Raw genomic sequence first — 23,464 nt, forward strand, 5'->3', positions numbered from 1 at the left:
ACCATGAGGAACCTTATCAAACACCTTAAACCATAGGTATAAATTCCATATACACCACTCGAATATCTTCATCAATATACTTTGTCACATCCTGAAAGAATTTAATCAGGCTCATGAGGCCTGACCTGTCCCTCACCAAGCCTTGTTGATGATGCTTCATCATACTATGCTTCTCCAAATACTCGTAAATTCTGAATCATCTCCATTAATTTTCCCACCACTGACTTTAAATTCACTGGTCTATAATTCCCAGCATTAACCCTACTCACTTTCTTGAAGAAAGAAATAACATTACCCACTGTCCAATCATCTGTCACTACTCCCATGGCCAGTGAGGACACCAAGATCCTCACCACAGGCACAGCAATCTCTTCCCTCACTTCCCATTGTAACCTGGGGTATATCCCATCTGGCCCTGGGGACTTATCTATCCTAACGTTTGTGAAAAGTTTCAGCACACCCTCTTTCTTAACACTGAGATGTTCCAGCATATCAGTTTGTTTTACACTGTCCTTTTACAAGGTCCCTTTTGCTGGTGAATACTGAAGCAAAGTATTCATTAAGGAGCTCCCCTAACACTTCTGGCACATACAATGATCAAACCTGCTTCTGACTCCAGACACATTTCCTCTGTTACCCCTCACAACACGCTGGAGGAACTCAGCAGGTTGGGCAGCATCCGTGGAAACAGTGAGTTTCGGGCCGGAACCCTTCGTCAGGCCTGAAATGTCGACTCGTTTCCACGGATGCTGCCCGACCTGCTGAGTTCCTCCAGCGTGTTGTGAGTGTTGCTTTAATCCCAGCATCTGCAGATTATTTTGTGATTACTCTGTTACCCCTGACAGGTCCTACCCTCACTCAAGTCAAGTCCTGCAGTTCCCGAGCTGACAGTTTGGGATACATGCCTGAAAGCCCCGTGACAGGTGTGACACAGGTTCGAGGGCACACACTTAAGGTGAGGGGAATAGTTTAAAGGAAAGGAAAGGGGAGGGACAGTGTTTAAAGGAAAGGTGGGGGGAATAGTTTAAAGGAAAGGAAAGGGGAGGGACAGTGTTTAAAGGAAAGGTGGGGGGAATAGTTTAAAGGAAAGGTGAGGGGAATAGTTTAAAGGAAAGGGGAGGGGAATAGTTTAAAGGAAAGGGGAGGGGAATAGTTTAAAGGAAAGGTGAGGGGAATAGTTTAAAGGAAAGGAAAGGGGAGGGACAGTGTTTAAAGGAAAGGTGGGGGGAATAGTTTAAAGGAAAGGAAAGGGGAGGGACAGTGTTTAAAGGAAAGGTGGGGGGAATAGTTTAAAGGAAAGGTGGGGGGAATAGTTTAAAGGAAAGGTGAGGGGAATAGTTTAAAGGAAAGGGGAGGGGGAATAGTTTAAAGGAAAGGGGAGGGGAATAGTTTAAAGGAAAGGGGAGGGCGAATAGTTTAAAGGAAAGGGGAGGGGAATAGTTTAAAGGAAAGGGGAGGGCGAATAGTTTAAAGGAAAGGGGAGGGGAATAGTTTAAAGGAAAGGGGAGGGGAATAGTTTAAAGGAAAGGTGAGGGGAATAGTTTAAAGGAAAGGAAAGGGGCGGGACAGTGTTTAAAGGAAAGGTGGGGGGAATAGTTTAAAGGAAAGGTGGGGGAATAGTTTAAAGGAAAGGTGAGGGGAATAGTTTAAAGGAAAGGTGAGGGGGAATAGTTTAAAGGAAAGGTGAGGGGAATAGTTTAAAGGAAAGGAAAGGGGAATAGTTTAAAGGAAAGGTGAGGGGGAATAGTTTAAAGGAAAGGAAAGGGGAATAGTTTAAAGGAAAGGTGGGGAAATAGTTTAAAGCAAAGGTGGGGGAATCGTTTAAAGGAAAGGTGGGGAAATAGTTTAAAGGAAAGGGGAGGGAAATAGCTTAAAGGAAAGGGGAGGGAAATAGTTTAAAGGAAAGGGGAGGGAAATAGTTTAAAGGAAAGGTGGGAGGAATAGTTTAAAAGAAAGGTGAGGGGGAATAGTTTAGAGGGGAGTTGAGGGGCAAGTGTTTAAAGTAAAGGTGAGGGGGATAGTTTAAAGGAAAGGGGAGGGAAATAGTTTAAAGGAAAGGTGAGGGAAATAGTTTAAAGGAAAGGAGAGGGAAATAGTTTAAAGGAAAGGGGAGGGAAATAGTTTAAAGGAAAGATGAGGTGCAAGTGTTTCTATGCAGAGGCTTCCAGGGGTGGAGATGAATGAATGTTCAAAAGAGGCATTCGAAGGACATTTAGACAAAGACATCAATCTGCTGGGAATGGAGGGATGTGGATCACATGCAGGCAGGAGAGATTCAGTTAATGTTGGTATTGTATACAGTACAGACATTGTGGTCCTGTACTATTCTTCCAACTGAGAGGAAGCCTTGTAAAGGGGAAAGGTGCTTAATATTTTTAATGGAGGCAACTCAAATACATTTAATTATTTTCATTTAAATTATCGGGGTAAATTTTCATTAGAATTGTCAATATCATTTGTTGCAGAAGCCCTCTCCCCCTCCCACTGTGACTGTGAGGCTCAGCACAACTCGAGTGCCATATTCGAGTTTACTAATCACACCACTGTCGCAGGCCAAATCAAAGGTGGTGATGAATCAGCATGAGGAAGGGAGACTGAAAATCTGGCTGAGTGTTGCCACAACAACAACCTCTCACTCAATGTCAGCAAGACCAAGGAGCTGGTTATAGACCTCCGGAGAAGGAAACCGGAGGTCCACGACATCCTCATTGGAGTATCAGAGGTGGAGAGGGTCAGCATCTTGAAATTCCCAGGTGTTATTAATTTGTAGGGCCTGTCCTGGGCCCAGCACAGCAGCGTCTCTCCTTCCTTAGGAGTATGCAGAGATTTAGATGACATCTAAAACTCTGAGAAACTTCTACATTTGTGTGGTACTGGCTGCATCACAGCCTGGTATGGAAACACCAATGCCCTCGAATGGAAAATCCTACACAAAGTAGTGGATACAGCCCAGTCTATCACGGGTAAAGCCCTCCCCACACTGAGCACACCTACATGGAGCACGGTCGCAGGAAAGCAACATCCATCAACAGGGATCTCACCTCCCAGGACACACTTGCTTCTCACTGCTGTCATCAGGAAGAAGGTACGGGAGCCTCAGGACCCACACCACCAGGTTCAGGAACAGTTATTAACCCTTAACCATCAGACTCTTCAACCAGAGGGAATAATTTCACTCAATTTCACCTGCCCCATCACTGAAATGTCCTCACAACCTATGGGCTCACTTTCAAGGACTCATCATCTCACGTTCTCGATATTTATTGCTTTTTTTATTATTATTATTATTTTTTTCTCTTGTATTTGCATAGTTTGCTACTGTCAAGATGGCGGCACAACTGGTCACAGCAGCTTCTACGGCGTCAACAAAAGGTGTTACCGTTCTACTTAAACTTACATCCAATGATCGCAAGATCCTGCTATACGTTAACAACTTATAGTACTGCGGGCTTTCCCCATCCGCGAGTTGCTCGCTGGCGGGGACAACGAAGGAGCTGCTGCTGGAGCAGGTGGAGGTTTACGGTCAAATAGTGAGTGGCTGTCATGGTCACTTTTCTTGTGATCACAAACTCCCTTTGGACCGTGTTAATCTGGTTGTCATGGTCACTTTTCTTGTGATCACAAACTCCCTTTGGACCGTGTTAATCTGGTTGTCATGGTCATTTTTCTTGTGATCACGAACTCCCTTTGGACCATGTTAATCTGGTTGTCATGGTCACTTTTCTTGTGATCACAAACTCCCTTTGGACCGTGTTAATCTGGTTGTCATGGTCACTTTTCTTGTGATCACGAACTCCCTTTGGACCGTGTTAATCTGGTTGTCATGGTCACTTTTCTTGTGATCACCAACTCCCTTTGGACCGTGTTAATCTGGTACGCCGCAAGCTCGATTGGTTGATTTATTGGATGTGAGGAGGGGCGAATGGAGGGGGCTGAGTCCTCGGTCATACAGAGGATTGGGCCTGAAGCCACGGTGTCGTCTCTTTGCAGCAGCTCTGAGTGAGGGGATGAAGCCGCCGCTCTTCACCGGGGGGGCGGGGGGGGAGTTCCAAAACGGAGTCAGTGCTGCCCTCCCAGAGTTTCACTCGGGCCTCAAGCTGCAGGATCGCTTGCTTTTCAGCTGCTGGTGTAGAAGCGTCCGTGCCATCAGGCTCTACCAGGGGCGGCATAGCACAGTTGAGGCGACTGTAGGTTTAAAGTAGACTGTGGGGAGTCTGAACCATGTATATATATTTGTCTGGTTGTAAATTTACTAATCTATTTCTGCTTGTATATGCGAGGACTGGGCCTCAAAGCCACAGGTTCGCCTGGCGGGAGTCAAGCGTACAGGCGAGGACAGGGCCTCAAAGCGCGCACATGTACACACACACACACACACACACACACACACACACACACATACACACACACGTACACACACACGTACACACACACGTACACACGTACACACACACGTACCCACACACGCACACACGTACACACACACACACACACACTCACACACGCGCGCGCACACACACACACACGCACACACACACACGCACACGCACACGCACACACGCACACACACACACGCACACACACACACGCGCGCGCACACACACACACGCACACACACACACGCACACGCACACGCACACACACACACGCACACACTCACACACGCGCACACACACACGCGCACACACACACACACGCACACACACACGCACACACACACTCACACGCACACACACACACATGCACACACACACACACACACACGTACACACACACGTACACACACACGTACACACGTACACACACACGTACCCACACACCCACACACGTACACACACACACACACACACACACTCACACACGCGCACACACACGCGCACACACACTCACACACACACACACACACACACACACACACACACACTCACACTCTTCGTTGTATTTTTACTGATATTCTATATGGGTTTGTTGACGTGTCCATCCAGTCGAGGCCTCGGGAGTCTTATTACATGATTGTGATCTTGTGTGTGCTTACTGTGTATGACTGTTATTAATGTACTTTTTTGTACCTTGACCCCGTAGTAATGCTGTCTCATTTGGCTGTATTCAGGAGTATTCCTGTATGGCTAAATGACAATTAAACTTGTATTGAACTGAAGTGAATTCTGCAGTCTGCTTGAAAGCCTGAGCTGGGCGGTCTTTCATTGATTCTGTCATGTTTATAATTCTAAAGATTTATTGAGTTTTCCATAAGAAAATGAATCCCAGGGCTGTATATGGTGACATATATGAACTTTGATAATAAATTTACTTTGAGCTTTCAACCAACTCACAATTAGTAGAACAGCTAGGGGCTGGATCACACAGAAAGCATGTGCTTTCTGGGACATGGAGACCGGACCAGGAGATTATTTCTGGGATATGGACACACCAGCAGATGGTTTCTGGGATATGGACACACCAGCAGATAGTTTCTGGGATATAGACACACCAGCAGATGGTTTCTGGGATATAGATACACCAGCAGATCGTTTCTGGGACATGGGGACCGGACCAGCAGATGGTTTCTGGGACATGGCGACACCACACCAGCACACGATGCACAGGATCATCTCAACACGATCTCCATGTTTTAATGGCCAGCTTCTTGCAATACTGACCAACCTTCCCAGTTTTTCCCTTTCCCATTATCTCATCAAGCATTTTAAACTCCCAGTGACTCTTCCAGTAACTTCTCATCTGTAAATATTTTGAGAAACACTTACTTTTGCAGGATATTCACCATGAAAGTTTCCACCAGAAATTGTCTCTCCTCGTTCTGCAAACACCATCTTAAGCAAAGTTAAGGCTCATAAACATAAACTGTGAGGTTACCAGAGGTTAATCCCTGCTTCCCAACAGAGTTGAATTATGCTAGAAGATTTAAGATTACATTTTGTGATGGCCTGAATAAGAACTGTTTCAAAGGTCTCAGTTACTAACCCTCCATCCCTGGCCAACCCCCATCAACACTGGTTGCAGTGTGTGTCATCTTCAAGATCTTCAAAGATCTTCAACATCTGTGCAGACCATGGCATGATTTGGATGGTAAAATGGTCATCTCCAGATACCGAACATCCATAAAGAACCCTTCACTTCATAGAAAAGTACGGTACCGGACAGATCATTCAGCCCACCATATCTGTGCTGACCATGCCAAATTAAACTACGTCTATCTGCCTGCACGTGATCCATGCCCCTCCATTCCCTGCATGTTCACATGCCCGTACAAATGCCTGTTCAACGTCGCTGTTGTGTTTGCTTCCACCACTACACCTGGCAGCAGGTTTCAGACACCTACCTGTGTAAAAACCCCTCATATTTCACCTGGATATCCTCTAATCTGATGACACAACCATCAATTTCTCTAACTTCCAGTAATTTCTTCCTCATCTCCCTTCTCTTTCTCCATTCCCATTTCAGCTTCTCTCTTACCCCCTTTCCTTCTCCTCACCTGTCCATCACCTCTGTCTAGTTTTCTTCCTCCTTCCCTTTCTCCCTCGGTTCACTGTCCTCTCCTGTTAGGTTCCTTTGGCCCTTTATGTCTTCCACCTATCAGCTCCCAGCTTCTTATTCATCCTCCCCTCCCCCACCCACCCACCCTTTCCCCTTACTTGATCTGATCTATCACCTGCTAGCTTGTAGTCCTTCCCCCCTACCCACCTTATTCTGGCTTCCTCCCTCTTCCTTCCTAGACTTGATGAAAAGTCTTAGTTAGAAATGTACTGCTTATTTCCCTCCACAGATGCTGCCTGACCTGTTGAGCTCTTCTGGTATTTTGTGTGACTCTCCATTTAAATTTTTTTTTGGCCACTTTGCACTGGATGGAATCAAATGCCACTTTACTGATTTCCATCCCATGCACATCCCTCACAACCATGCTCCACTTGTTTGTGTCACTCGTCCAGGTTACAGGAGAAACGGACACGGTGTCAGGAGCGGTAAAGGATACCGGGTTATCTGTGGCACTGTTGATTTCAGTCTCAATGATATTTTTGACAAAGGCAATCGTGTCATTCACAACTCCATGTACCTGAGGGATATAATGCAAGTACACAAACTAAATGTTTATTTTTCCTTTTAAAATAATACATGCAAACAATGAATGTAAACAATGGAAAAGTGGACAGAAGGTGGTGGTTACAGCCCAGTCCGTCACAAGGAAAGCCCTTCCTATCACTGACACACTCACAGGGAGCGCTATCACAAGAAAGCAGCACCTCCACCATACAAGCCACGCTCTCTTCTCACAACCATCGGGCAGGAGATACAGGAGCACTGGGTCCCAAACCACAAGGTTCAGGAACAGTTACATCAGGAGAAGTAGATCACCCAACCCAAGTCGAGTCTACTCTGTCTCAGGCTGATCTGACCATGGACTTGGCTCCACCTACCTGCCTTTACTCCCATGACTCTTAATTCTCTGCTATGCAGAAGTCTATCTAACTGTGATGAAACGATAAGGTAGCTTCTACTGCTTCTCTGGGCAGAAAAACCCACAGACTCTCTACTCACTGTGAAAAGCAGTTTCTCCTCATTTCCCCCAAATCTATGTCGCCTAGTTCTAGTCTCACTTACCAGCAGAAACAACTATCCTATCTTATCCATTCCTTTCAAAATTTTATGTTTCTATAAGATCCTCTCAGCAAGTATAGTCCCAGATGACTCGATTGTCATAGGCTCAACCCTTCAACTCTAGAATCAACCTGGTGAATCTTCTCTGCACCCTCTCTAAAGTCAGTTTATACTTTCTCAAGTAAGGAGAACAGAACTGAATGCAGTACTCCAGATGCAGCCTAATCAGAGTTTTTATAAAGCTGCAACTTGAATTTAAAGGGTTTAGACAGAGCAGATAGAGGAAGTCATTTGGTGGAGAGGTTAAGTCAGGGGACAGAGAATGATGGAGATTGACAAAAGAACCCAAGTGGCCTATGAGAAAGTGTTTTTACACATTGGGTGGGTGGGTGGGAAAGGGGTTTGTTTTGCTGCTGTGGTTTTGTTACCTGTTGTGTTCTGTGTTGTGGACATTGTCGGTGTCAGAATGTGTGGCAACACTTGTGGGCTGCCCCCAACACATCCCTAAGTTGTGTTGGTTGTTAACATAAACAAGGTATGTTACCGTATATCCTGATGTACACATGATAAATAAATCTGAAAGACTTTTCAAAGACAGCGGTTGAGTCTGAAAGACACTGATGGGGTAGTTGTAGACGCAGGGGCAATTACTGCATTCAACAAGGAACTGCATAAGTGGGAAGGAAGGAAGCCATGGAGGAAGGGGTGGTGGGACTTGACTCTGCATCTGGACAAGAGTAGGTGGAGAGAAACTGCTTCAGTTGGCAAAGGAGATGGTTCAGGCACACAGAATGAAGGTGAAAGAATAAATTCCGTTTCTCTCTTCACAGATGCTACTTGTCCTGCTGAGCGTTTCTATTCTTTATATACTGGAATATGGAGGCTTTGGAGGGGATTTGGGAGAGGTTCACCAGGAAGCTGCCCGGATTAGAGGGTTTTAACTACAAGGAGAGGTTGAACAAACTCGGACTGGTTTCATTAGAGCATCGGAGGCTGAGGAGAGACCTCTATAAAATTATGATGGATAATTATAAAATTATAGGATAGGCAACCAGCATATTCTCCCCAAGGCAGAAATGTCAAATACAAGAGAGCATAGCATCAAGTTGAGAAAGGAAAAGTTTAAAGGAGATGCATAGAGCAAGTTACTTTACACAGAGGTGGTAAGTGCATGGAACAGTGAGAGTGCAAGTCGACGATAGAGGTTTTCAAGTGGCTTTGAGATAAACACATGAAAGTGCAGGGAAAGGAGGGGCATGGACTGTGGGCAGACTTGGTTTGGATTACTTTGGCATCATGCCAAGCACAGACATGATGGGCTGAAGGGTTTAATCGTGGGCCGTACTGCTCTAAAGTTCAAAGCTCTAAGTTCTAAAGTTATCAGCACTCTTCATCGTTCGAAGATCGTTCGAAGCTCTAAAGTTATCAACACTCTTCATTGGACCTTTCTGTTCAAAACTTGGCAGCTGTTTCTTACAACTGGGACTATGAAGTGGATTGGGATATTGAAAATTGGTGGCAGACATGCCTGTATCAATTCAAGATAGGAACAGCTCATCACTTGAGTAGTGAGTGGAGGGTTGGCGGCTGGTGCTTGCATGCCCTGTCCGACAAGACCTGCACCATCCGTGAGTACTGCCTTACCTGTGGGCAGCACCTCAGGGTGTAGGCATCCTGTACGCGATTACAGAACCGGTGGCTTTCTGTGAAGGAAGAACAAGGTTACAAGAAGGCAGAGAGGGAACAGATGCAGCCTATCGTCTGAGCCCGCCGTGTGAGGAAAGCTTTACCTGCTATCTCAGAGGGATGATGGTCAGAACCCAACAGTGACCTGAACCGAAAGGCTACCTCCACCTGCCCGGGATGTGGCCGCAGCTCGTGGATGTCTGAATACACGGGAAAGGGGAGAAGGTCAGACCAGCAGTTATCTGTAGGCAAAGTCCACCTTAGATTTTCAGAAAAGCTGTAATGTCATGTCATTCAAAGCTGTCTTCACAGACCACCTCTCCATTACTGTTCTAAAGTGATACAGCATGGAAACAAAGCCCTCTGGCCCACTGGTCTGTGCTGACCAAGATTCCCAGCAAAGCTCGTCTATTTGTCCATGTTTGACCACACAGTGTCTCTACAAATCTTTCCTATCCATGACCCTGTCCAAGTAAGTTTGAAGAGTTGTTAATGTGCTTTTCACAGACCCAGTGCTCCTGCACAATTACTGACTTTATTCATTTGGGGGAATCTCTTCCTCTCCCTTGTCAACTTCAGCAACATAATCACCAATAGAGTAAAAAGGTCACAAATCTATGTCCCTCACATCCGGACTGACACCAGTGTTACTGGCTGCATAGATCGAGTCGGCAATAGATTCACAAAGGCAGAGGTGGCTAGATACGTGGTAAGGGACTTACTTGAGTGATTAAGGGTCTCTTAACTGAGCCATGAGAATATTGTTTGTAGAACTGAGACAACCCAGTGCCCACATTCTCGTTCAGTTTTGTATGTGCATTCCTAGCCACGCCCGTGGTTATACACCACCCATCACTACCACATGCCCTGTGCAACGTGAGGGTTTGGAAAAGCACCATTAAACATGTCATGGGACCCAGGAAGCACTCACCATTGTCGAAGGCTCTAGTGGTGCCTTTGAGAACCTCCAGTGTAAGGGCTGCAATAATGTCAGCCTGCCGGGCTATCGCCATCGCTCTCTCCACCGCCTCTGCGCCCAGCGAGGTGATCATCTGTGTCCCGTTGATCAGGGACAGTCCCTAGGGGTGAACACAAAGCACGATACACCGATTACACAACACCTCCAGTCACTTGTCATGAAAACCATCGAGGAAGAGGCAATGTTTGCACAGTCGCACAGGTCAACAAGGCTGACCTCGATATGGGGTAGCCACAGCTCCTGGCTCTGGGCAGAGTCTGACCAGGATGGTGTCTCCGTGGGGCAGAGGGTGTCTGTGCCTGCTCAGGAAAAGCTCCATCTACCAGGCACTAGCAACTAGCACCATCTTGGGTCCCGGCCTCATTCTGCTCCCTTGGCATTAGAGTCTGAGAGTCAACATAGAGACTTCAGCCCACCTAGTCCACGCCAAACCATTTAAACTGCCTGCTCCCACTGACCTGCACTGGGACCATAGCCCTCCATACCCATGTACCATCCATATACCAATCCAAACTGCTCTTAAACATCGAAATCCAGCTCGCATGCACCACTTGTGCTGACAGCTCATTCCACACTCTCACCATCCTCTGAGTGAAGAAATTTCCCCTCATGTTCCCCTTAAACTTTTCATCTTTCACCCATGACCTCTGATTGTCATCCCACCCCAATATCAGTGGAAAAAGCCTGCTTGCATTTACCCCACCTGTACCACTCATAACTTTAAATCTCCTCTCAATCTTCTACACTCCAAGGAATAAAGTCCCAACCTATTCAGTCTTTCCTTATAACTCAGGTCTTCCAAACTCAGCAACATCCTTGTACATTTTCTCTGTACTTTTTCAACCTTGTTTACATCTTTCCTGTAGGTAGGTGACAAAAACTGCACACAATACTTCAAATTAGGCCTCACCAATGTCTTATACAACTTCAACATAACATCCCCTCTCCTGTACTCAGTACTTGGATTTATGAAGGCCAATGTGCCAAAAGCGTTCTTTATGATCCTATCTACCTGCGATGCCACTTCTAACGGATTATGTATTCCCAGATCCCTTTGTTCTACCACACCCCTCAGTGCCCTACCATTCACTGTGTAAGACCTACCCTGGTTGGTCCTATCAAAGTACAACACCTCACACCTGTCTGCATTAAATTCCATCTGCCATTCTAATCTAATAGGCATCCATTAGTCTCATCAGACTATGGATTTGCGCTTTGGAAGGTTTCCAGGGTGCAGGCCTGGGCAAGGTTGCATGGAAGACCAGCAGTTGCCCATGCTGCAAGTCTCCCCTCTCCATGCCACCGATAATAATGAAGGGCATTAGGACCCATACAGCTTGGCACCGGTGTCGTCGCAGAGCAATGTGTAGTTAAGTACCTTGCTCAAGGACACACACACTGCCTCAGCCAAGGCTCGAACTGGTGACCTTCAAATCATTAGAAGAACGCCTTAATCACTTGGCCACACGCCAACATCTGCCATTACTTAAGGACTAATTGACCACAGAGAAGTACACAATCTGTGAGTTTGCCCAAAGTCAGAACAAATGGCCTCCACAAACAGCCACAGTCCAGCTGCTCATATCTGGGCAGCACAAGAGATCCCCGCTGTCTGCTCCCTGAAGCCTTTGTGGGCAGCCAGCTCAAGTTGTCTGCAGACAGTGCCTCAGTGGGTAAGCTGCAAGACACGACCATGTAACAACACCCTTCTTCTGGTCCCATAGTAAAGACAGATGAGGAGTATTCACTTCAGACCTGACCTCCACACACAAGTCTGTCTCCAGTTGAGTTCTACTCTTTCCCTTGTTACCCTCTCGCTCTCAATACACTTACAACATACTCTGTGGTTTTTCTTAATCTTGCCCCAGTGCTATTGTCCCTTCCAGTTAAGACTTTGGTAACCTCACCATCACTGTGCTTCTTACACTCCAGTGGGGTCACTCCTGTTTTCAGCTTTCAGTTTCTGCCATATCCAACCTTCAATATTCCTTGACATTCAGGATTCCTTCAAACCGTTGGCTCATCCTCTCACAGGTATAGGAACCCACTGGCCCTGAATTGTAGTTCAGATTTGAACAAATCCCATTGGTCAGCTGTACACTTACCTGCAACTCACCTCTGCCAGGCCCACTGTTCCCTCCTGCAAGATCCTACCTTGCTCCCAATTCAGGACCTTCACCTGCAGCCCACCTTGGTTACCCCATTCCTGAAAAGCTCCCAACACTGACTCTCCTGTTCCCTAAGATCAGGACCAGAACTGCAACATAGTTGAACGACGAGCTCAAAAACCTCTTCAGAGCATTTTAAACATCTTCCCCTCCTAAGGAAAGCCAAAACAAACTTATCAGCAAAGTACCTATACCGTATGCTACCTTGAGATTCATTTTATTGTGAGCATTTACAGGAAAATACAGAAATGCAATAAAATTTATGAAAAACTGCACATAAACAAAGACTGACAAACAACTAATGTGCCAAAGAAGATAAACTGTAAATATAAAAATAGTACTGAGAACATGAGTTGTCGAGGTGCTGAACGTGAGTCTAGGTTGTGGAATCAACTCATTGCTGAGGTGAGTGAAGTTATCCACCCCAGCTCACACGCTCAGCGGTTGCAGGGTAATAACTGTCCCTGAATCTGGCTGTGTGGGACCTACCTCCTTCCCAATGGTAGAAGCAAGAAGAGGACACGGCCTGCGGGATGGTGGGAGTCCTTGGTGATGGATGCTGCTTTCTTGTGGCAGTGCTCCCTGTAAACTGTACTCCAAGTGTGGCCTAACCAGAGTTTTATGGAGCTGCATCATTACATCACAACTCTTAAACTCTATCCCTCGACTTATGAAAGCTAACACCCCATAAGCTTTCTTAACTACCCTATCTACCTGTCAGGCAACTTTCAAGGATCTGGATCTACCCCCAGATGTTTCTGCTCCTCCACACTACCAAGTATCCTGCCATTTACTTTGTACTCTGCCTTGGAGTTTGTCCTTCCAAAGTGTAGCACCTCACACTTCTCCGGGTTGAACTCCATCTGCCACTTCTCAGCCCACTTCTGCATCCTATCAATGTCTCTCTGCAATCTTTGACAATCCTCTAAACTATCTACAACACCACCAACCTTTGTGTCGTCTGCAAACTTGCCAACCCACCCTTCTACCCCTACATCCAGGTCGTTAATAAAAATCACAAAAAGTAGAGGTCCCAGAACAAATCCTTGTGGGACACCACTAGTCACAATCCTCCAATCTGAATGTACTCCCTCCACCACCACCCTCTGCCTTCTGCAGGCAAGCCAATTCTGAATCCACCTGGCCAAATTTCCCTGGATCCCATGCCTTCTGACTTTCTGAATAAGCCTACCGTGTGGAACCTTGTCAAATACCTTGCTAAAATCCATATAGATCACATCCACTGCACTACCCTCATCTATATACCTGGTCACCTCCTCAAAGAACTCTATCAGGCTTGTTAGACATGATCTGCCCTTCACAAAGCCATGCTGACTGTCCCTGATCAGATCATGATTCTCTAAATGCCTATAGATCATATCTCTAAGAATCTTTTCCAACAGATTTCCCACCACAGATGTAAGGCTCACTGGTCTATAATTACCCGGACTATCCCTACTACCTTTTTTGAACAAGGGGACAACATTCGCCACCCTCCAATCTTCCGGTACCATTCCCGTGGGCAACAAGGACATAAAGATCCTAGCCAGAGGCTCAGCAATCTCTTCCCTCGCCTCGTGGAGCAGCCTGGGGAATATTCCGTCAGGCCCCGGGGACTTATTCATCCTAATATATTTTAATAACTCCAACACCTCCTCTCCCTTAATATCAATATGCTCCAGAACATCAACCTCACTCATATTGTCCCCACCGTCATCAAGTTCCTTCTCATTGGTGAATACCAAAGAGAAGTATTCATTGAGGACCTCAATCACTTCCACAGCCTCCAGGCACATCTTCCCATCTTTATCTCTGATCGGTCCTACCTTCACCCCTGTCATCCTTTTGTTCTTCACATAATTGAAGAATGCCTTGGGGTTTTCCTTTACCCTACTCACCAAGGCCTTCTCATGCCCCCCTTTTGCTCTTCTCAGTCCCTTCTTAAGCTCCTTTCTTGCTTCCCTATATTCCTCAATAGACCCATCTGATCCTTGCTTCCTAAACCTCATGTATGCTGCCTTCTTCCAACTGACTAGATTTTCCACCTCATTTGTCACCCATGGTTCCTTCACCCTGCCATTCTTTATCTTCCTCACCTGGACAAATTTATCCCTAAACATCGACCACATGTCCATAGTACATTTTCCTGCAAAAACATCATCCCAATTCACATCCGCAAGTTCTAGCCTTATAACCTCATAATTTGCCCTTCCCCAATTAACAATTTTCCTGTCCTCTCTGATTCTATCCTTTTCCATGATAATGCTAAAGGCCAGGGAGTGGTGGTCACTGTCCCCCAGATGCTCACCCACTGAGAGATCTGTGACCTGACCCGGTTCGTTACCTAATACTAGATCTAGTATGGCATTCCCCCAGTCGGCCTGTCCACATACTGTGACAGGAATCCGTCCTGGACACACTTAACAAACTCTGCCCCATCTAAACCCTTGGAACTAACCAGGTGCCAATCAATATTAGGGAAGTTAAAGTCACCCATGATAACAACCCTGTTATTTTTGCACCTTTCCAAAATCTGCCTCCCAATCTGCTCCTCTGTATCTCTGCTGCTACCAGGGGGCCTATAGAATACCCCCAATAGAGTAACTGCTCCCTTCCTGTTCCTGACCTCCACCCATACTGACTCAAAAGAGGATCCTGCTACATTACCCACCCTTTCTGTAGCTGTAATAGTATCCCTGACCAGTAATGCCACCCCTCGTCCCCTTTCCCCCATCCCTTTTAAAGCACTGAAATCCAGGAATATTGAGAATCGATTCCTGCCAACCAAGTCTCTGTAATGGCCACTACATCATAATTCCATGTATGTATGCAAGCTCTCAGTTCATCACCTTTGTTCCTGATGCTTCTTGCATTGAGATACACACATTTCAGCTCTTCTACCTTACTGTCTTTACACCGTTTATTCTGCTTCTCTTTCCTCAAAGCCTCTCTGTATGTTAGATCTGGCTTTACTCCATGCACTTCTTTCACTGCTCTATTTCTCACATCCTTCACATACATGAGGGATAAAAACTTTTACATTACGTCTCCATCTAAATGTGCAAGGTGAAATTATAGTAATTGATAATAAATAGAACAGTCAATGTAATATAGAATACACTCAAATCAGTGTGAATTCATCAGTCTGATGGCCTGGTGGAAGAAGCTGTCCCACAGCCCGTTGATCCTGGCTTTTATGCTGCGGTACCGTTTCCCAGATGGTAGCAGCTAGAATAGATTGTGGTTGGGATGGCTTGGATCCCCAATGATCCTATGGGCCCTTTTTACACACCTGTCCTCGTAAATGTCCTGAATAGTGGGAAGTTCACAGCTACAGATGCGCTGGGCTGTCCGCACCACTCTCTGCAGAGTCCTGCGATTGAGGGAAGTACAGTTCGCATACCAGGCAGTGATGCAGCCAGTCAGGATGCTCTCAATTGTGCCCCTGTAGAAAGTTCTTAGGATTTGGGGGCCCATACCAAACTTCTTCACCATCTGATGTGAAAGAGGTGCTGTTGTGCCTTTTTCACCACACAGCTGGTGTGTACAGATCACGTGAGGTCCTCGGTGATGTGGATGCTGAGGAACTTGAAGCTGTTTACCCTCTCAACCCCAGATCCATTGATGTCAATAGGGGTTAGCCTGTCTCCATTCCTCCTGTAATCCACACCAGCTCCTTTGTTTTTGCAACATTGAGGGAGGGGTTGTTTTCTTGACACCACTGTGTCAGAGAGATGACTTCTTCCCTGTAGACCACCTTGCTATTGTTTGAGATTAGGCCAATCAATGTAGTGTCATCGGTAAATTTAATTAGCAGATTAGAGCTGTGGGTGGCAACACAGTCATGGGTATACAGGGAGTAAAAGAGGTGACTCAGTACACAGCCCTGAGGGGCTCCTGTATTGAAAGTCAGAGGGGCAGAGATGAGGGAGCCCATTTTTACCACCTTCCAGCAATCTGACAGGAAGTCCAGGATCCAGCTGCACAAGACAGGGTCAAGGCCGAGGTCTCTGAGCTTCTTGTCGAGCCTGGATGGAACTATCGTGTTGAATGCTGAACTGCAGTCCAAGAACAGCATTCTCACATAAGCATCCTTCTTCTCCAGATTCCTTCCTCCTCCTTTAATCCACTCTTAGATAAACTACAGACTAAACTCATTCATGTGACTGGGATTCACCTTTCTTTTCAGTCCACATAGTTGTGCTGTTTGCTGCAGCCATCTTACTACCCCCAGCAAGCATGACCTATCCGCCCCTTTTACCTTCTTTAACTTTTCTAAATGTATTGCATCCTACATACTTTAACACCTAACCTGATATCTCCAAAGCTACAGTTACCAGTGGCCCCGTTTTATCATTGTATCACCGCACAGAAAGATTTTTACTCATATTTCTCACAACTTTGTGGTTTTATTAGACCCCTCTCACTCCCATACCATTACTGCCCTCCCCTAGTTTCCTTGTTTTGTTGAAATCAGGAAGGAAGCTCAGATGCTCAAGTTCTAGTGGCTGGTGGCCAGATCGGTAAGGAAGGAGGGAGCAAGGGTCAGCTCTGAGGGGGACATGGAATCTAGTGCAGGAACTTGGGTGGGCAGGCCAAGGAAGCGCAGTGGGTGTCATAACAACATGCCTGCTACATGGTATTCAAGCTAAACTGAGTTTATAAGTACGGTGAGGTACGGGAACAATGGAAAAACCTGCGTGGAGCAGCATCACAAGCATGTAGGTCAGATCACACACAGAGTATAAAGGAGAAAGCCACTGCAGTTAGAGACTTTGGGAAGGGGGGAGGCGGTCGGATATTCTATACCATGTTTTCACTTTAGCTTCACTTTATGGCCCCAATCAAACTCGTTATCTAAACTATCTCATACATTTATATTTATTGTGTTTTTATCATTATGATTGTGTTCTTTACTATTTGTGTTTTTTGTGCTCGATTGGATCCAGTGAAACAAATATCTTGTTCTCCTTTACACTTTGTACAGGAAATGACTTTAAACAAAGTTGAATGGCATGTTTGGTGGGGGGGGGGGTCATAAAGGCAGATAAATCTCCAAGACCTAAAGATTTCAGGCCAGGCTACTGCGGAAGGCAAGGGAGGAGATTGCTGGGTTTAACTCTTTGCTAACCACAGGTGAGATGCTAGCTGAATGGAGGGCAGCAACTTTTCTTTTATTCAGTAAGAGCAGCAGGGATAAGCCAGGTGATTACAGGCCAGGGAGTCTAACACCAGTGGTTGAAGAAATTATTGGTAGAAATTCTGAGGATGGGATTGAACTGCATTTGGAAAAGCAGCCACATAGCCTTTTTATAGCAGAATTTGCCTGACTAACTTTATTGAACACTGAAGAGGCAATAACGTGTACCGAAGAGAGCAGCACGACTAATGTTGTTGACATGATCTCAGTAGGGCCTTCGACAAGGTCCCTAGTCCAAAAGGTGAGAGTCTACGGCAGGGGTTCCCAACCTGAGGTCCACACCATAAAGAAGGCTGGGAACCCCTGATCTATGGAATCCAGACAAATTGGCAAACTGGATTCAAAACTGGCTTGGATGGGCTGGGTAGTTTACCTGAAATTGTTAAACCAAATTGCTTCTTAGACTAGAGGCCTGTGTTTAGTGATGTGTTATGGTGCTGGGACCTTTATATAAATGATTTGGACTCAGTATTGGGTATGGTTAGTAAAACTGCTGATTACACTACATAGGTGGTATCATAGACAGTGAAGATGAGCAAAAATTACAGGGGGGTCTTGATTGGTTCGGCACCTGGGCCAAGGAATGGTAAATGGCTTCCAATGCAGAAGAGTAGAAGGTGTTGCACTTGGGAAGTCAAGTCAAGGTAGGACTTATACAGGTGATGGTCAGAGCCTGGGGAATGTCGTGGAACAGAGGGACTGAAGATTGCAGGTACATCACTTGCTGAAAACTGTGTCACAAGTAGACAGGATTGAGGAGGTGTTTTACACCACTGACTTCGTAAGTCAGTGAATGAAGTATAGCAGTCAGGACGTTTTGCTGCAGTTGTACACACTTGGAGTATTATGGTCGCCCTGTTCGAGTAAAGACATCATTAACCTGGAAAGAAGATTTATGAGGATGCTACTAGGACTTTAGGACCTGAGGTGTCAGGAGAGGTTGGACATTTATTCCTTGGACCATAGGAGGTGAAGGGGTGACATTTATAACGGTATATAAAATCATGAGGGACACAGACAGGGTGAACACACATAGTCTTTTCCCCGGAAAAGGGGAAATAAAATCTAGAGGACATAGGTCAAAGGTAAGAGGTTAAAGATTTAAAGGGGACCTGAGGGACAACTTCGTCACACAGAGGGTGCAGTGTACATGGAACGAGCTGCCATAGGAAGTGAATGAAGCACATACAATAACAATGTATTAAAGACTTTTAAATAAGTACAGAGATACGAACCATTTAGAGAGTTATGGGCCAAATACAGGCAAATTGGACTAGCTTGGTGTGGTTGGCATGGAGAAGTTGGCCTGAGGGGCCTGACTCCATACTGTATTGCTCTATGACAACGAAATATTACATCCAAGGGTTACAGTAACATGCCTGGTCAGAAGGGGAGGTGTTGATACTCAGGTTTACATCATTAATTATATCAGAGGCCTAAGATGGGAATGGATGGAGATGCTCAGTTATCCCTGCAGAATGAATGGCGGTGATTATCACCAATGCACAAAAGACTGCACCATGATCGCTAAATGCAATACACTAAACTGGAGAACTGCAAAGGAATCACACTTGCTTGTGTCCGTGGATGATGAGAAGGGAAGAGATGAGAGGCAGGTGTGGCAGCATGCTTGATCCTCCCTGAATGAGTTTATAGCCGAGCAAAGACAATGAGGTGCTACAGCAGTACCCGATGTCCCACTCTCGGTACTTGCTGACTTAAACTTCTCTATGTGAATTGGATAAATCTAACCCCTGCTCATGATATTCAGTGTAAAGTTCTCTGTGTTAATAAATGCTAAGAAACTTTGTAAAGTGTGCAGCATGTGTATCATGTGATTGAATCATCAAGACATACTCCAGGCATAACCCATCAGGTGTGGGTATTCCTTCAAATGGACTGAGTCAGACTGATGCGAAGAGTGCAAAACAATGATACATGTACCTCACAGTGTCAGTACACTACAAGTGTCCTTACAGCTCAGGTCAGCCCCAGAGTATTGGGCTCCACAACCACAGTTACTGGTTATAAACCAGTGAAAACCAAAGCCAGTTATGGCTGGCTCGGGGTAACACACTTGTGACTGGATTAGAAGGTTACATGTTTAAAAGCACACAGCAGTTTTGAGCACTGAATCCAGGATGGCGTTACAGGAGAGAGACACCTTCTGAGCTGCCATCAATTGGATATGATCTTACACTGATCCTCATGTTACGAGTTGAAGCTTAACACCGCAGTCCTGATCAACTCTTCGAGAAGCTTGTTGGAGTCTGCTAGGCATAAACTGGTTGCTGTGTTTTGCACCTCAGCCTCTCCTCACTCCACCTTCCCAGTACATCACTGCCCGCACAAGCACTTAGTTCTACACAAAATGCTAAACTTTTGACTGGCCAAGCAACAGTTAACCAATCGAGCTGATGGTACGCACGCAGATACAAAAACGTTGAAAGAGGGTGTTCATGTAAATGGTGCAAATTGTAGTTCATTGAGTAAAAAGAAAGCACAAAATCTGCAGTTACCTCCTTTGGTTTCAGCAAAACAGGTTTCAGTCCATGTGCCTGCAAGACCTAGACAAAAGATCATTCCTTATTGCATTTATCTCCAAGCACGGCAGTAAACAAAACCAACGTTTATGACTGTGAAGTTACTGCAAGATATCTGCTCTTAATTGAAAACAACACTGGAAGCACTCAGGTCAGACAGCAGCACAGAACATTCAACCCATAATGCTGTGCCGGACTGTTAACCTACTCTAAAATCAATCCAACCTTTCCCTCCTATGTAGTCCTCCATTCTTCTATCAATGGAGAGAGGAAGTTCCCATTTTTGGTAGAAAACTCACATCTGTTCCACTGCAGATAAAGGATGAGAGCAGGTGAAGAACCTTCGACCTGAACCATTGACTCTATTCATTTCCCCACAGGTGCTGCCTGATCTGCTGAGTGTTTCCAGCGCCTTTGCTTTTTATTTCAGATTTCCAGCATCTGCTGTATTTTGATTTAGACAGACATCAGCCAGTAACAGATTAAATCCACAACACTTACAAGCCCTGAGAATTGCAGCAGGTTGGAAATGTATCCCACTGCATCTCAACAGAACAACTGAAAGATCTGGAGACCATCCAGGGGAGGTTCACAAGAATGGCCCCGGGAATGAAACTTTAACTTATGAGGAGAGTTTGATGTCCCTGGGCCTGTACTCGCTGGAGTCCAGCAAGATAAAGGGAATCTCATTGAAACCTACCGAATATTGGAAGGCCGAGGCAGAATGGACACCGAGGGGATGTTTTCATGAGTAGGAGAATCTAGGATTCGAGTTCACAGCCTCAGAATAGAGCGAAATCCCTCTATAACTGAGAAGAGGAGGGTAACCTAAAGGTTCAGTTGCAGCTTGAGTCTGTAGTGAGGAAGGCAAATGTGATGTTAGCATTCATTTCGAGAGGACCAGAATATAAATGCAAGGATGTAATGTTGAGGCCTCACTTGGAGTATTGTGAGCAGGTTTGGGCCCATTATCTTAGAAAGGATGTGCTGAAACTGGAGAGGGTTCAAAGGAGGTTCACGAAAATGATTCCAGATTGAATGGCTTGTCATTTGAAGAGCTTTTGATGGCTCTGGGCCTGTATTCACTAGAATTCAGAAGAATGAGGGGTGACCTCATTGAAACCTATCGAAAGATGAAAGACCTTGACAGAGTGGATGTGGAGAGGATGTTTCCTATGGTGCGAGAGTCTAAGACCAGAGGACACAGCCTCAGAATAGAGGGGCGTCCTTTTAGAGCAGAGATAAGGAGGAATTTCTTTAGCCAGGGAGCTGTGAGTCTGTGGAATTCTTTGCCACAGGCAGCATTGGGGCTAGCAGAAAAGCCAGCCAGTGAAGACCACTCCGAGCCAGTCAACTTAAAATATATTGTAGCCTGGCTTCCTGACCCAGCACTGTATTCATGACTTTCTCAAAGTGAGTTTGCAACTTAGAAATACAAATAAACCAGGAGGACTCACGTATTTAGCGTCAGCCCAGCCACTTTTTGGCGACCACATTTTCCCTTCACCCATCAGTCCAAGGGCAAGGTGAGCCAGGGGAGCAAGGTCCCCACTGGCCCCAACGGTTCCCTTCTCTGGGACGTAGGAGAGGCAGGAAGCTGTGGAAGGCAGAACATTTCTGATTAGCTCACACTGGACACACATTACTTTTAAAGGTTTAAATATTTCAACACCATTTTGTTTTTTAGAAAACATGTCAAAGTAAATGATTCTAAAGCAGTGGTCTGCAAACTAGGACCTCCCAGTTAATGCAAGGGTCCGTGGCATAAAGAAAGATTGGGAACTCCTGTTCTAAAGTGAAACAGCAGTGTGGCAGCCTGACTGATAGAGCCACGGCCTCACAGCACCAGAGACACAGAGTTGACTGGAACATAGGCTAAAATGAGCTGAATGTAGGATCTGAGGTATCAATCAAGTGGATAGCCAGAGACTTTTCCCCAGGGTGGAAGTGGCTAATACAAAGCGGTATAATTTGAAAGTACAGCAGGGATGTCAGAGGTAGGATTTTACACAGAGTGGTGGATGTGTGGACCATTCTACCTGGGCGGTGGTTGAGGGACAGTTAAGAAACTCTCAGATAGGCATATGTCGACAGAAAAATCACCTGTTTATTATCCACTGATGATAGAAAAGTTTCTGTTGTACTATTGAAATGCAGAGGGATACATTTCCAACCTGCTGCAATTCTCAGGGCTGGTAAGTGTTGTGGATTTAATCTGTTACTAGCTGATATCTGTCTAAATCAAAATAGAGCAAATGCTGGAAATCTGAAATAAAAACTAAAGACGCTGGAAACACTCAGCAGGTCAGGCAGCTCCTGTGGGGAAATGAATAGAGTCAATGGTTCAGGCCGAAGGTTCTTCACCTGCTCTCATCCTTCATCTGCAGTGGAACAGATGTGAGTTTTCTACCTAAAATGGGAACTTTCTCTCTCCATTGATAGAAAAATGGGGGTCTATGTAGGAGGGAAAAGTTAGATTGAATTTAGAGTCAGTTGAAATGTCAGCACAACATCGCGGGATGAAGGGACTGTACTATGCTGGAATGCTGTATGCAGTTGGGTGGTGGGTGTGGACCCCTGGGTGAAAGGGATGCTACTATCTGTATAACCCTGCAGATGCAGACACAATGCTTGGGGAATCCTCTGGTATGCTGCAACAACAATTAGCAGAGCATACTGTACATAAGTAACTAACAGAAATGTCACTTTGAGACTGCCTTATGCTGTTATGGAAGCTGGTGCTCTTAACACTCACTCAGAATTAGCACCCAGAAATATGACAATCCACAATAAAACTGGTTAAAGCCTCAATCAATTCCATGTTGGTAGTTCAACATTCAATGTTAACCTGACATAACAGTCGATCAAATTATCTTGCATGAACTCCAAACTAACGGCTGCTAACACAGCAGTAAATCATGCCTACAGGAAGTGCCTAGTAGAACAGTACAGCGTAGTACAGGCCCTTCAGCCCACAAGGATATTCTAACCTACATAAACTTATTCCATGACCAACCTAACCCTTCCGTCACACACAGCCCACGGCGCTCTGTTTTTCTTATATCCATGCTCCTGTCTTGTTAATGTCCCTAATGCATCAGGCTCTGCCAGTAATACTCAAACACTCAAAAGGCAATTTTACTTTCAGTGATGGGAAATTGTGTGGCTCAATTAGAAATGAAGTGTTTTGTCCTAACCTACCAGATTAATCCATAAACTGTAACTAAGGGTATTGTAAAGATCGGGTCAAAATCTGGATCAGTGATTTGGAGGA

The 23,464-nt window shown here is 45.5% G+C and overlaps 1 protein-coding gene across 1 annotated transcript in view; it reads right to left on the minus strand.

Moving 5' to 3' along the window:
* hal (histidine ammonia-lyase) overlaps positions 1-23,464 on the minus strand; it is a 56,513-nt gene that overhangs the window by 20,503 nt on the left and 12,546 nt on the right. Inside the window, exons 9-15 of the mRNA XM_063072243.1 lie at positions 21,648-21,787; positions 20,167-20,214; positions 10,232-10,379; positions 9,405-9,500; positions 9,259-9,317; positions 6,992-7,072; positions 5,766-5,831 (exon numbers count right to left, since the gene is read on the minus strand). Coding sequence (XP_062928313.1) covers positions 5,766-5,831; positions 6,992-7,072; positions 9,259-9,317; positions 9,405-9,500; positions 10,232-10,379; positions 20,167-20,214; positions 21,648-21,787 — 638 coding nt within the window. The remainder of the gene's footprint in view (positions 1-5,765; positions 5,832-6,991; positions 7,073-9,258; positions 9,318-9,404; positions 9,501-10,231; positions 10,380-20,166; positions 20,215-21,647; positions 21,788-23,464) is intronic.

This window comes from Mobula hypostoma, chromosome 20 (assembly GCF_963921235.1).
Source record: "Mobula hypostoma chromosome 20, sMobHyp1.1, whole genome shotgun sequence".
In the NCBI taxonomy this organism is placed as follows: Eukaryota; Metazoa; Chordata; class Chondrichthyes; order Myliobatiformes; family Myliobatidae; genus Mobula; species Mobula hypostoma.